The 15,345-nt window shown below is 42.6% G+C and overlaps 2 protein-coding genes across 5 annotated transcripts in view; one reads left to right on the forward strand and one right to left on the reverse strand.

Annotated features, from left to right (window-relative positions):
• Positions 1–7,785, forward strand: part of npc1 (Niemann-Pick disease, type C1) — a 31,348-nt gene extending 23,563 nt beyond the window's left edge. Inside the window, exons 22-25 of the mRNA XM_035799633.2 lie at positions 4,363–4,594; positions 4,779–4,892; positions 5,456–5,618; positions 5,838–7,785. Coding sequence (XP_035655526.1) covers positions 4,363–4,594; positions 4,779–4,892; positions 5,456–5,618; positions 5,838–5,920 — 592 coding nt within the window. The 3' untranslated portion in view covers positions 5,921–7,785. The remainder of the gene's footprint in view (positions 1–4,362; positions 4,595–4,778; positions 4,893–5,455; positions 5,619–5,837) is intronic.
• Positions 7,786–11,270: 3,485 nt separating this feature from the next.
• LOC118401940 (CDK5 and ABL1 enzyme substrate 1-like) overlaps positions 11,271–15,345 on the reverse strand; it is a 33,496-nt gene continuing 29,421 nt past the window's right edge. For all 4 annotated transcript variants that reach the window (XM_035799639.2, XM_035799638.2, XM_035799640.2 and 1 more), the window contains one exon: positions 11,271–15,318. In XM_035799639.2, coding sequence (XP_035655532.1) covers positions 15,178–15,318 — 141 coding nt within the window. In that variant the 3' untranslated portion in view covers positions 11,271–15,177. The remainder of the gene's footprint in view (positions 15,319–15,345) is intronic.

The following is a 15,345-nucleotide window of genomic DNA, read 5'->3' on the forward strand; positions in this document are numbered from 1 at the left end:
GCATCACCGGGGGCAAACTACCTGCCCTCCAGGACACCTACACCACCCGATGTTACAGGAAGGCCATAAAGATCATCAAGGACATCAACCACCCGAGCCACTGCCTGTTCACCCCGCTATCATCCAGAAGGCGAGGTCAGTACAGATGCATCAAAGCTGGGACCGAGAGACTGAAAAACAGCTTCTACCTCAAGGCCATCAGACTGTTAAACAGCCACCACTAACATTGAGTGGCTGCTGCCAACACACTGACACTGACTCAACTCCAGCCACTTTAATAATGGGAATTGATGGGAAATGATGTAAATATATCACTAGCCACTTTAAACAATGCTACCTTATATAATGTTACTTACCTTACATTATTCATCTCATATGCATATGTATATACTGTACTCTATCATCGACTGCATCCTTATGTAATACATGTATCACTAGCCGCTTTAACTATGCCACTTTGTTTACATACTCATCTCATATGTATATACTGTACTCGATACCATCTACTGTATCTTGCCTATGCTGCTCTGTACCATCACTCATTCATATATCCTTATGTACATATTCTTTATCCCCTTACACTGTGTATAAGACAGTAGTTTTGGAATTGTTAGTTAGATTACTTGTTGGTTATTACTGCATTGTTGGAACTAGAAACACAAGCATTTCGCTACACTCGCATTAACATCTGCTAACCATGTGTATGTGACAAATAAAATTTGATTTGATTTGCTAGCTAGTGATCACTTTGCAGAGCTGCCACCAGAACAAGATTCATGATGAAAAACTCTAACCTGCTAAAATGTTCTCGCATGAGGAGAAACTATTGTCACTAGTGGGATAGATGCTCACTGTTTCTGAGTTCTTGATTTATCTTGCTAAATGAACCGGCTCTGAAAGCTGTTACATTTTGTGGTCTCTTTCTTAAGGACTCAAAGTCCAGGGTCTTTGTTCCTTAAAATAACCATAAAAGGTGAAGTTAGTCAGACTTGGATAACTACTAACATGTTGTTATGGCTCAAATCAAATTTTATTTGTCACATACACATGGTTAGCAGATGTTAATGCGAGTGTAGCGAAATGCTTGTGCTTCTAGTTCCGACAATGCAGTAATAACCAACAAGTAATCTAACTAACAATTGCAAAACTACTGTCTTATACACAGTGTAAGGGGATAAAGAATAATGCCATTGTAACAGTTTTTCTCTTGTTTGACCTTGACATCTAAGTTTTATGGCCACTCCTGTTTATATTTACTACACTTCCTGTTTTAAGGGTTAGAGAGGAGTTGTATAGTGCATTTATTTTTAGCGTGCACTGCGCCCGGCCCGCCACTGGAGTCGCTGGTGCGCGATAAGACAAGGATATCCCTACCGGCCTAACCCGGACGACGCTAGGCCAATTATGCGTCGCCCCACGGACCTCCCGGTCGTGGCCGGCTGCGACAGCCTGGGCTAGAACCCAGAGTCTCTGGTTGCGCTGCTATGCAGTGCCCTCGACCACTGCGCCACCCGTATAGTGCATTTAAACACAGCATCGACCTAGAGTTCATCTGTATTCTTCGTAGCTGGTTACATTCCACGACAGACTGAGGCTGGCACTAAGACAGCATTGAATGAGCTGTTTTCCGCCATAAACAAAAAAGAAAATGCTGACCCAGAGGCGGCACTCCTAGTAACCGGGGACTTTAATGCAGGAAAACTTAAATCCGTTTTACCAAATTTCTATCAGCATGTTAAATGTACAACCAGAGGGGAAAAAACTCTAGACCACCTTTACTCCACACACAGAGAAGCTCTCCTTCGCCCTCCATTTGGCAAATCTGACCATAATTCTATCCTCCTGATACCTGCTTACAAGCAAAAAGGCAGGAAGCACCAGTGACTACATCAATAAAAAAGTGGTCAGATGAAGCAGATGCTAAACTACAGGACTGTTTTGCTAGCACAGACTGGAATATGTTCCGGGATTCCTCCGATGGCATTGAGGAGTACACCACATCAGTCATTGGCTTCATCAATAAGTGCATGACATCGTCCCCACAGTGACCTGTACGTACATACCCCAACCAGAAGCCATGGATTATAGGCAGCATCCACACTCAGCTAAAGGCCAGAGCTGCCGCTTTCAAGGAGCGGGACTCTAACCCGGAAGCTTATTAGAAATCCCGCTATGCCCTCCGACGAACCATCAAACAGGCAAAGCGTCAATACAGGACTAAGATCGAATCCTAATACACCAGCTCTGATGTTCATCGGATGTGGCAGGGCTTGCAAACCATTACAGACTACAAAGTGAAGCACAGCCGAGAGCTGCCCAGTGACACGAGCATACCAGACAAGCTAAACTACTTCTATGCTCGCTTCGAGGCAAATAACACTGAAACATGCATGAGAGCACCAGCTGTTCTGGAAGACTGTGTGATCACACTCTTCGCAGCCAACGTGAGTAAGACCTTTAAACAGGTCAACATTCACAAGGCCGCCAGATGGATTACCAGGACGTGTACTGTGAGCATGCGTTGACCAACTGGCAAGAATCTTTACTGACATTTTCAACCTCTCCCTGTCCGAGTCTGTAATACCAACATGTTTTAAGCAGACACCATAGTGCCTGTGCCCAAGAAAACTAAGGTAGCCTGCCTAAAGGACTACCGACCCGTAGCACCCACATTTGTAGCCATGAAGTGCTTTGAAAGGCTGGTCATGGCTCACGTCAACACCATTATCCCAGAATCCCTTGACCCACTCCAATTTGCATACCGCCCCAACAGATCCACATATGGATGCAATCTCTATTGCATTCCACACTGCCCTTTCCCCCCTGGACAAAAGGAACACCTATGTGAGAATGCTATTCATTGACTAGAGCTCAGCGTTCAACACCATAGTGCCCTCAGCTCATTAATGAGCTACGGGCCTTGGGACTAAACACCTCCCTCTGCAACTGGATCCTGGACTTCCTGATGGGCCGCCCCCAGGTGGTAAGGGTAGGTAACAACACATCTGCCACGCTGATCCTCAACACAGGGGCCCCTCAGGGGTGTGTGATCAGTCCCCTCCTGTACTCCATGTTCACTCATGACTTCATGGCTAGGCATGACTCTAACAGCATTAAGTTTGCCGATGACACAACAGTGATAGGCCTGCTCACTGACAAAGATGAGACGGCCTATAGGGAGGAGGTCAGAGACCTGGCTGTGTGGTGCCAAGACAACAACCTCTCCCTCAACGTGATCAAGACAAAGGAGGTGATTGGGGACAGGAAAAGGAGGACCGAGCAAGCCCCCATTCTCATTGACGGGGCTGCAGTGGTGCAGGTTGAGAGCTTCAAGTTCCTTGGTGTCCACATCATCAACAAACTAACATGGTCCAAGCACACTAAGACCGTCGTGAAGAGGGCACGACAAAACCTATTTCCCCCCAGGAGACTGAAAAGATTTGACATGGGTCCTCCGATTTCTCAAGGTTCTACAGCTTCAACATCGAGAGCATCCTGACTGGTTGCTTCACTGCCTGGTATGGCAACTGTTTGGCCTCCGACCGCAAGGCACTACAGAGGGTAGTGCGAACGGCCCAGTACATCTCTGGGGCCAAGCTTCCTGCCATCCAGGACCTCTATACCAGGTGGTGTCAGAGGAAGGCCCTAAAAATTGTCGGACTCCATCCACCCTAGGTCATAGACGGTTCTCTCTGCTACCGCATGGCAAACGGTACCGAAGTGCCAAGTCTAGGTCCAAGAGGTTTCTAAACAGCGTCTACCCCCGAGCCATAAGACTCCAGAACAGCTAATGAAGTGGCTACCCAGACTATTTGCATTCCCCCCCACTCTTTTACACCGCTGCTAGTCTCTGTTGTTGGCATCTATGCATAGTCACTTTAACTCTACCTACATGTACATATAACCTCAACTAACCGGTGCTCCCGCACATTGACTCTGTACCGGTTCCCCTCTGTATATAGTCTCGCTATTGTTATTTTACTACTGCTCTTTAATTACTTGTTACTTTTATTTGTTATTCTTATCCCAATTATTTTTTTAACTGCACTGTTGATTAGGGGCTCATAAGTAAGCATTTCACTGTAAGATCTGTTGTATTTGGCGCATGTGACTAATATAATTTGATTTGATTTGAAAGGCCAGTCTGAAAGGTGAGATCTATGTATTCTGGCCAGTCAAATGCCCTGTTTTTTTATGCTTCTTTGTCAAATATATTTTTAGTGTCGTGAGTGGCCACAACTAGGGCAATGAATGTTGTTCCTTTTTAAATACACACTTCACAACATGTAGCTTTCTACATCCTGTAATACAGTCATGTTGAATTAGTTTAGTCTTTAATTGTAACCGCTGTTTTCCCTCCAGTGTGTTCTACGTGTTCTATGAGCAGTACCTGACCATAGCCTACGACACGGTCTTCCAGCTGGGCGTGTCGCTGGCGGCCATTTTTGTGGTTACCACGGTGCTGCTGGGCTTTGAGCTGTGGTCAGGAGTGCTGGTCAGCATCACCATCGCCATGATCCTGGTCAACATGTTCGGGGTCATGTGGCTCTGGGACATCAGCCTCAATGCTGTGTCCCTCGTCAACCTTGTCATGGTGAGTGAAGAAACAGGCTGATAGCAGCTGGTTTTAACATTGTCTTCCTGTAACTTGGCATATTTCAGTTGTTTTGGTAGTTATTTTTTATTGCCACATTTTGACTCCAAGAGGATGCAGAGAACTCTTTGTTGTGGACACAGCCCAGTATTCCCAGTCTATTAATTGTTTGTGTGTGTTGCAGAGCTGTGGTATCTCTGTGGAGTTCTGCAGTCACATAGTGAGGGCCTTCTCCATCAGTATGAAGAGTACCAGGGTGGAGAGGGCTGAGGAGGCTCTGGCCCACATGGGCAGCTCAGTAAGTACAGGGGTTTATTCATTAGTTGGATTCCATTGCAAAATGTTTTGTCTGTAAAACGGTTTACAACTTAAACTATTGTTTTGATAGGACAAATTCCGGTAGGTCCCTCCATGTTGTGTTCTGTTTGCTTCCGTGTGGTATCTGGAGTAAACGGTAAAGTGTTTAGGTTGCAAGACAGTTTGCACCAGACAAAATGTTTTGCAACGGAATCGGACTAATGAATAGACCTCAGCTCTACTTTTGTAGTTCACCACAGACTGGAACGCTGTATTCTGTCCATAGAAATGTCACACTGTCTGAATATTCTTTTTAAGAAAAGCATTTAGTTCATCCTTTGCCCAATAATTCTGAAATAGCAGTATATCTGACATGCAAAAATAGTATTGCAAAATGAACTGTGGAGTAAAATTGAATTCTTGGCATGAATGGAATATCTAGAAAAGTAGAAATTACTTCCTTGTTTTACTCAGGTTTTTAGAAACTTGTTATTTTACTCATTATTGACTGGAGGGAATGCTGACCAGCAGAATATAACTAAACCATGGCTCCTCTTCTCTCAGGTGTTCAGTGGCATCACTTTGACTAAGTTTGGAGGCATCCTGATCCTGGCTCTGTCCAAGTCCCAGATCTTCCAAATCTTCTACTTCCGCATGTACCTGGCCATGGTGCTGCTGGGGGCCACGCACGGACTCATCTTCCTCCCTGTGCTGCTCAGCTATGCAGGTACGCATGGTGTGGTTTGTGTGGCCTTTCACCTCACATATAATTCCCCTTCCTAACAGCACACTATAGCACTTCTCTAAGCTCACTAGCACCCTCTATCAACAAAAGGAAGTGTGCCTTGAGATGAAGGTTTGCTTAACACCGGAGTATGTTGTGCCTCTCAAAAGTCCTTAACGATTATGCCTTTGAAAAAATGACACCATCTGTCTCTCGCCTCAGGTCCTTCGGTGAACAAGGCCAAGGTGTTTGCAGCCAACAAACGCTACGCCGGCACAGAAAGGGAACGCCTCCTCAACTTCTAGAGACAGGACAATGGTATGAACCAACTAACCAGTCTGTCTGGTCTGGGAGAGACTGTGTGGGGTGACTCAGTGCGACAGGAGCAGCTGTTTCTATGATTATTGACACACTCATCAACCATTCCCTACGCAGCATATCGCAGGGATGCAACTCAGGAATAACAGTGTGCGGTGTCTGTCAGAGGCCTTCTCAAATGCTTCTTTTCGCCAATTTAATTCTCAAGGGCAATTCTGGGTGTTATGCAATAGTGCACAGAGTGGCAAATGTTTTGCAACTGAAGTCCAGGGCCTGTATTCACAAAGCATCTCAGAGTAGCAGTACTGACTTAGGATCAGTTTAGCCTTTTTAGATCACATTGAATAGGATTACGTTGACAGGTGGGAGCTGGTCCTAGATCAAAATCATCAAATGTTATTAGTCACATGCTCCGAATACAACAGGTGTAGTAGACCTTACCATGAAACACTTACTTACAAGCCCTTCACCAACAATGCAGTGTTAAGAAAATATTGACTAAATAAACTAAAGTAAAAGCACACTCAAATAACAATACTGAGGGGGTACCGCTACAGAGTCAGTTTACAGGTTAGTCCAGGTCATTTGTACATGTAGGAGGGTTAAAGTGACTGCATAGATAATAAACAGCGAGTAGCAGCAGTGTCAAAATGATCACTATTCCTACTCTGAAGACGCTTTGTGGGCCCAGGTAGTCCCTCCCTGTTTTTCTCCTTTCTGTTTGGTGCCAAATGAACACAACTCATTTCACTAACCTAGAATACCCCCCTAAATCAACAGCAATATGATGATGTATACTGTTTTCTCTCTCAACACAGTGTGACCTTAGGAGAAACTTCAACTCTCACAACCTTCTTGTTTGGATAATAAAACCGACGCTACCCTTTAGGTTCTTTTGGGGATCAATAGTTGTGAAACCAGCCAGTGTTTTTTTTTTTTTTGTATTGGGATTAGCTAAATACTATGTGTAAAGAGAGTGATGTATGCAAAGGTTGACTTCTCTGAGGATAGCTGTTTGATATGACGAATCATTGATGTATACTGTACCGATTTACACTGTAATGTAACTAATAATGAAAAATATTTAAAGAAAAAATGTACCTTGGATGTGTTGGTAATCCACACAGAAACACAATAACTATAATTCTGTAATTATATTTCTATGGTTCCACAGTTACTGAACACTTTACCAGTTGGATTGAGGTAATTTTATTCATGTTATAATAACAATATTGTGTGACACTGTATTCCTATAGCCAGGGGTCCGTATTCACAAAGCGACTCAGATTAAGAGTGCTGATCTCGGATCAGGGTCCCCTTGTCTATTTAATTATGATCGAAAAAGCAGAACTGATTCTAGATCAGTGAATACGTGCCCAGAGGTCAGTCTAAGTACTGAGGTTTTCTAGGCCAAGGAGTACAGTAGTTGTTCTTTTTTTTTTGTTGATATTGTAGTGAGCTTGGGCTGACTCCCTATTTTGAAGTGTTTTTGCTTACAGTTAAGGTTAGTGTCCAGTTGTCTGTAGTACTTCAGAATGTAAGGCTGAGCCTAGATATTAACGTAATGGTTATTATAGGGCAACTAGTGGCTCTAAATGTTGTGACAGACATGCTTTTTGACAATGGTGTGCATTGGTGCTGGAAAGGAGATGCACAATGTTGTAATATTGTAACCAGTCTTGAGTGAAAATCTTAATTTTTAACTATTTTATTGTGTGGGCTGCATTGCAACTCGGTCTTGACAGATGAAATGTAATGTGCAGTAGAACCTCCTAGTGGTGTTGTGGAAAAGATGCACCACTATAGATTTCTCTGATTTTGGGGTGAGGGGGGAATAAATAACTTACTAATATCTCATGTGTGCCTTATTTGAGTAACCTCACACAATAGAATAGATGTTCACAAGAAACAGCCTGGTTGATGGTTGTTATGTACAAAGTGACCACATTGTGGAGCCAGATATCAGAGTAGCTGTGTCTGGAACTACCTCTCCCAACTAACGGTGTTGACCTATTTTTCATCCGTCTGTAAGGCTACAGTTGTTATGCAGTATTTCCTCACTTCAGGTGGATGTGGTCTAACATGGTAGTTTCAATGCTTTACATTTACTGCCAATTTGAGTGCTCACGTTTATATTTTTCTGTCTTGTGGTTGTGAGACATGAGTATATTTTTTAAGATGATTCATGTTTGTCCGGTATTTTAACCCAAGAACCATTTCTAACTATATGAACTTCGAACTTCACGCACAGTGTGTCTACTTCCATGTCCCACATTGAACATAATATCCTAACTGGAACTGGCTACCAAACCGAGGACTGATGGTTTGCAACAGTGTCAACTCCCTTTCTGTCCTGACTTGGCAAGTGCCTTAACAGCCTTGTCATACAGACTGCCACTTCATAATTTATTCATCCATTTTCTCTCTCATCGTTTGGGCTGTTCATTGAATCTGTCAGAGATTAAAATATTAATTTCCCCCTGGCTGGGGCTGTGGGGGCAGGAGAGGGTCGGAGGGAACACATATTATTAGTCTATGTAGGAGAGTGGAACAGAGGGGCTCACCTCTCCCTGGACCCATCACCTGACTCAGACACTGCTGTTTTATGAATAAGAATATGGCTGTCATCTACAGATAATTTGCCATTGCTGACATTTCAGCAGCTGGTTTTCTCCAGGTTGTAAATCACATGCCAGAGATTAGGTTTTGCATTTTATGTAAACTGTTTATTTGAATAGAGACAGCTACACTGAATTATTGAATGCCAGATACTGTACATTACGCCATGCTTTTACTTATTTATAGCATCAGTCCCTCAATCAGTTTAAGAAATTAGAATATCGGAGGAGGGCGCATGCCTTTCAACCTTCCATCGCTCCCGAGCCCGTACGGGAGTTGAAGCGATGAGACAAGATAGTAGCTACTAACAATTGGGGAGAAAAAGGGGTAAAATTAAAAATTAGAATATGAATATAGACGTGAAACATCAAGGTAATATTTATGAACGGCAACCATACTATACTGTAGTTTACTATCTATGAGGTGCAAGGTTGCTATATTTTGCAGATATTCAAGTACAGCATTTTTCATCCATTCAGTTTGTAGTGGGGAGCCAGGCAGGCTGAGTTCTGGCTGTGGCCTCTGTCTGGTCTGGATGACTGTGACCATGGATTATCAATCCCTGGAAAAACTATCCATTCCCCCTCTGAGGCCTCATATCATATCGTCATTGAACGAAACATAAAATAATCAATATGGTTTTATGAGTGAATGAGCTCATTAATTGGTCACCAGCGCTAGATAAAATATGATTTGCTGACCTCAATGTACATTATGCACTTTGGAATAAGAGTCATTATTCTAAAAGAGAGTCACCCCATATTACACCACTTTGTTTTTAACAGCACAAAATGGTTAATAAAAGGCAGGGTAGAAATATGGGCTAAAATGGCAGCAGCCCACTAAACTAAAGCATGTGATGTAAACATTCTACTGGCACAAAAAGTAAGAAGGCTAACTGTACAGTACCAGTTACCATACTGGCATGGTACATTATTACATTCCTCAAGTTGAATAGGTTATTATTAAGAAAAACACCAGTCATTTTGCCTTTCTTGCCGCAGTGGAAATATTTAATGTGAAATAATGTAGCGATTGTAGTGGCGACTTTAAGAGAAGGCATACTGTAAATTGACACGTTATCAGGCAGCTCCTGCCGCCATGTGAGGTCACTTTGCTTTACATGCGTTGCCATGACGCCTTACTGTCGCAACGACATATGCTTTCTAAAATACGTAGTCAAGCAACACACACCACATGATTATAAGGACATACAGAAGACGATCTCTTGCTAGTCGCCTACCAGGAATCCAAAGCAAATTCTGCAACACCACCACACCTCTAAAAGCTGGTTCATGAAAATACACATACTTCTTGTCAACACCTTGGCTTTCTCCAAAGTACCCCTAATACGTCATTGAGTGCCCTTAATTGCTGCCAACACTTTCCTTGGGGTTCAATTTCCGGCCATGTTTTCCACTTGACTGAATCACTTGGGCTGAATCACTTTAAAGGGTACATTAATAAGTAAGGTGAGAGAGACATTTCATACCCTGTTGTTTTGCGTCACTGGTTTTCTGTTACAGCCGGGGCTCAGTTGACGCCAAACTAGACTGTGTGGAACAGTGGGACTAGATAGTCATCTCAAATCAAATGTTATTGATCACATACGTGTTTAGCAGATGCATAGTGAAATGCCTGTGGAGATCAGATTCACACACAGGTCCACCTGCAGTGCTGTCTGGGGTCTGTAACGTTCACATTGATATGATTCCCTACATCTATTTCTATCTGCAACATTTCACATCGCTGAATACACACCATTCACTTCCTTGTTTACAAACGTCCAGGCCATAATGGTGGTGGGCCCAGCAGCGGCCAGGGTCTGACCTGGGTGAAAAGCCCGAGTCACTGCAACACTCACAGCATCGGAAGGGGGAGGAAAGGCCTGGGCGGCAAAACTGCCGTTTCAGCCAAATGTTATTTTAATAGCGGGAAGGGCAATAGACTAGGCCAGGGGGCTTGCCCCCCAAACGATGGAACACATATTTGGTACAATGGCGATGGCTGATGTGTGAGCCAACCCCAGGAAGGGCAGTCAATTGTCCTTTTATGAGGCTCTGAGAGGGGTATTAGGGGTATCAATGAAGAGGGCTAAGCCGTATAGGCCATGTGGCCGTGGCCAGGCCTGGAACTGTTTGTTTTGATGGTAGCACAAGACTGGGACTGGCGTGACTGCCCGCCCGCCTTGTTGACCTTGGATGTGTGTCAGACGGTACTGGGAGAGCCCATTTGTTCCCTCCCATTCGCTATATTTTCCTTCCTCCCTCTCCCTGAGAAACTGTCCTCTCAGATTGCATCAGAGCCATAGCCGGGCACAACATGTTCCCTGAGCTCCATATAGGAGAGCCACAACTCACTAGCACTGGCTGGCCTTCTCAACTTGCACTGACTTGGAGTTGTTTCTGATGCTCTTATGCAAAGGGATATGTGACACATACTTTAATATTCATGGTAAATTACAACCGGTTGGGTGAGACTCAACATCACAGTGCTGATGTGTCACAGGCTTTTTAACATTTGGGCGAAACCTCACGTTCAAGGGTTTAGGATTTGTATAATGAGAAACATGCACTGCTTCATGCATGGTTGAATTGTAAAAAATGCTATTGGTTTTCTGCAAACAAATATTAAGAGTGAAACCAGATATCTCATGCTATGGCAGTAAATCAATTCAGCAACATCAGGAGAGAGTAACACAAGATTAAGCGAAGCCACTCACATTTCAGGAATCTTGTTTTTATTGAACAAGCAAAGCAGTATATTTACAAACATACGCACGTGTATTTGAATGCTGTTGACCATCAGCTTTCTGGAAAAGCCTAAAAGTGGGTATCCTATGGCAAAACCTCTTGGGCTTACAAATAGAATCAGAACTTCTCTCAAATGTATTTCACCCCAATTTCAGCACTATCCATCTTTTCTGATTACTCAATCACAGCAATCAGATTAAAGTCAATCCTTCTGTGTTGAATACAATAAGCCTGATTCAAACACATGGCAATTCACACATTGTCTATTTTTACTTGAACAATGTATCCATGTTTCTCTGTGACATAGTTCAGCATTAACCTACGTTGTTGTATCAAAGTTTATATAGTCAATTTCAGATTGAGAGAATATATACCCAACATTACAGGTCAATATTACAGCTACACACATTTGAAAAGGGCAATTTAATAAGCATTGCACTTAGGACGTGGCTGAGGTGCATGACAAAAGGATTTTCACCATCCTAAACTTTCTGATCAGACATGGATATGTGCATGTAGCATAAAGCTCGTTTCTGTAAGGCCTGTTTGATTTGTCCATTCAAACCAAAGAAAAAGAGAAGTGTTCAAAAGACTAAAGTTGGATCTAATAAAATAAGATAAACTCTTGGTAACACTGCTATGATGTCACAACAATTCCATTAGCATACCATTCCAAAGGTGACTTTCGAGCTTGAACCACACGTCATAAAAGATTGGTGGCACAACAATATTGCAATCATGACAGATACCATGCCATTTAAACACTTGGTCCGGTCATGACAGATACCATGCCATTTAAACACTTGGTCCGGTCATAACAGATACCATGCCATTTAAACACTTGGTCCGGTCATGACAGATACCATGCCATTTAAACACTTGGTCCGGTCATAACAGATACCATGCCATTTAAACACTTGGTCCGGTCATGACAGATACCATGCCATTTAAACACTTGGTCCGGTCATGACAGATACCATGCCATTTAAACACTTGGTCCGGTCATGACAGATACCATGCCATTTAAACACTTGGTCCGGTCATAACAGATACCATGCCATTTAAACACTTGGTCCGGTCATGACAGATACCATGCCATTTAAACACTTGGTCCGGTCATGACAGATACCATGCCATTTAAACACTTGGTCCGGTCATGACAGATATTGTGACTAAGAAGTTCAGCTTCAATACCAGATCTGTATCATTGGTCATTGGCATCATCATGACTTGCTTCCAATATCTTTCCACCCACTCCAGTATAGCACCAGAAACGCACTGATAACTCACTCTAACATAGAGCACAGGAGACTACACACTGGTAAGAGTAGGTCAGTCACCGAATGTCCAAAGCAAGCACTCCACAGGTAGAAAACAAGAAGAGTACTTAAATGTACTTAATACTATACAGTATAAAATCCCATTAAATCTGTGTATTTTACCAATTTTTAAAAAATAAATTGTCATGCTGATAGTGGGATTGGTGGCTAGAAAATAGAAAAGGGAAAATGGATGAGAAAATAAATGGAACCATTTACATAAACTTGCCCTTTTGTGGTTTGAGTCAACTGAACTTAATCAGAACCCGTTTGTTTCATCACAAGTCATTCTCAAATCACATCCATCCATATCTGCATTATTCAAAAGTATACTTCTAGTGAGGAGACTGGAAAATGTCTTTCAAAAAGCATTCACTTTGATAACAGTCCTGTCAAAAGCTGCAGTGCAATTCATTCTTATGATGATCATAAGGCAACCAAAACAAGCCAAAGTTCCACATAGGAACGAGGAACCAATGAAATCAATTATCTCTCTCACAAAAATAAAGATGGGATCTAAAAATAAAAATGTGATTAGTGCAAATGTAACAATCACAAAGCAATAATTTGCTTTGACAAAAAAAAGCATCTTGCAATGCTCTTTAACTAGAAAGATGACATGAAACCTCAAAGAAAAAAGCAGAGGATGTAAAAAGTCTTGATCTTTTTTTGTTTGTTTTTCAAAGTGGAGGAAAATAGGATTCTCCCTTTCATACGCTACCGTTAAAGTTTGGGGTCACTTAGAAATGTCCTTGTTTTCCATGAAAACATACATGAAATGAGTTACAAAATGAATAGAAAATGTTGACAAGGTTAGAAAAAATAATTCTGTCCTTCAAACTTTGCTTTCGTCAAAGGACCCTCCATTTGCAGCAATTACAGCCTTGCATACCTTTGGCATTCTAGTTGTCAATTTGTTCAGGTAATCTGAAGAGATTTCACCCCATGCTTCCTGAAGCACCTCCCAAAAATTGGATTGGCTTGATGGGCACTTCTTTAATATCATACAGTCACGCTGCTCCCACACAACTGCTCAATCCGGAGATCCGGTGACTGTGTTGGCCACTCCATTATAGACAGAATACCAGCTGACTGCTTCTTCCCTAAATAGTTCTTGCATAGTTTGGAGCTGTGCTTTGGGTCATTGTCCTGTTGTAGGAGGAAATTGGTTCCAATTAAGTGCCGTTCACAGGGTATGGCATGGAGTTGCAAAATGGAGTGATAGCCTTCCTTCTTCCAAGATCCCTTTTACCCTGTACAAATCTCCCACTTTACCACCAACAAAGCCCCCCCAGACCATCACATTGCCTCCACCATGCTTGACACCAGCATCTTTTCATTTTGTCTGCGTCTCACGAATGTTCTTCTTTGTGATCCGAACACCTCAAACTTAGATTCGTCTGTCCATAACACTTTTTTCCAATCTTCCTCTGTCCAGTATCTGTGTTCTTTTGCCCATCTTAATCTATTATTTTTATTGGCCAGTATATGTTTTTTTCTTTGCAACTCTGCCTAGAAGGCCGGAGTCACCTTTTCACTGTTGACATTGAGACTTGTCTTTTGCGGGTACTATTTAATGAAGCTGCCAGTTGAGGACTTGTGAGGCGTCTGTTTATCAAACTAGACACTCTAATGTACTTGTCCTCTTACTCAGTGGTGCACCGGGGCCTCCCATTCCTCTTTCTATTCTGGTTAGAGCCAGTTTGCGCTGTTCTGTGCATGGAGTAGTACACAGCGTTGTATGAGATCTTCAGTTTCTTGGCAATTTCTCACATGGAATAGCGTTCATTTCTCAGAATAAGAATAGACTGACGAGTTTCAGAAGAAAGTTATTTGTTTCTGGCCATTTTGAGCCTGTAATCAAACCCACAAATGCTAATGCTCCAGATACTCAACTAGTCTAAAGGAGGCCAGTTGTATTGCTTCTTTAATCAGAACAACAGTTTTCAGCTGTGCTAACATAATTGCAAAAGAGTTTTCTAATGATCAATTAGCCTTTTAACACAATGTGCCATTGGAACACAGGAGTGATGGTTGCTGATAATGGGCCTTTTGTATGTAAATATTCAATTTGACAAAATCTGTCATTTCTAGCTACAATTGTTATTTACAACATTAACAATGTCTACACTGTATTTCTGATCAATTTGATGTTATTTTAATGGACAAAAAAAATGTGATTTTCTTTCAGAAACAGGGACATTTCTAAGTGACCCCAAACTTTTGAATGATAGTGTAAGTATTTTGAAGATGTAACTGGTCTCGAATGTAGGAGTAAAAGTCTGAGAAAAATGTTGAAGTAAGAATATGTGTATGGAAATACGTGTCACTTTGGCTGCTTTCAAGTCTTGATCTGGAAATGAACATATGAATGTGGCCTGCAGTAGAGTGTAGTGGAGCTCCCACATCATGGTCCATAATGGATCCCCAGGCTGCAGAGAGGAGACAAGGTCGTGGCACCCAGTGGTGGGGTGGGGAGGAGGGTGTGGTGTAGATTCTGGTCCTGGATCAGAAGGGCATGGTCTAGGTGCTCCTCCTGACGGGTCACTAATGCTAGGAGGTCTGGACGAGGCGTCTGTAGTGGGGCATGACCTCGTGCTCAGGCAGGTACAGGTTGAACTCCAGGGCTACAAGCACAGGGAACTCAAAGGCTATCAGCTCTCTCCTGTTCACACGAAACCTCTCCTCCAGTTTCTACAAATTAGGAAAAAAAGGGAGAGG

Source organism: Oncorhynchus keta, chromosome 23 (assembly GCF_023373465.1).
Source record: "Oncorhynchus keta strain PuntledgeMale-10-30-2019 chromosome 23, Oket_V2, whole genome shotgun sequence".
Lineage (NCBI taxonomy): Eukaryota > Metazoa > Chordata > Actinopteri > Salmoniformes > Salmonidae > Oncorhynchus > Oncorhynchus keta.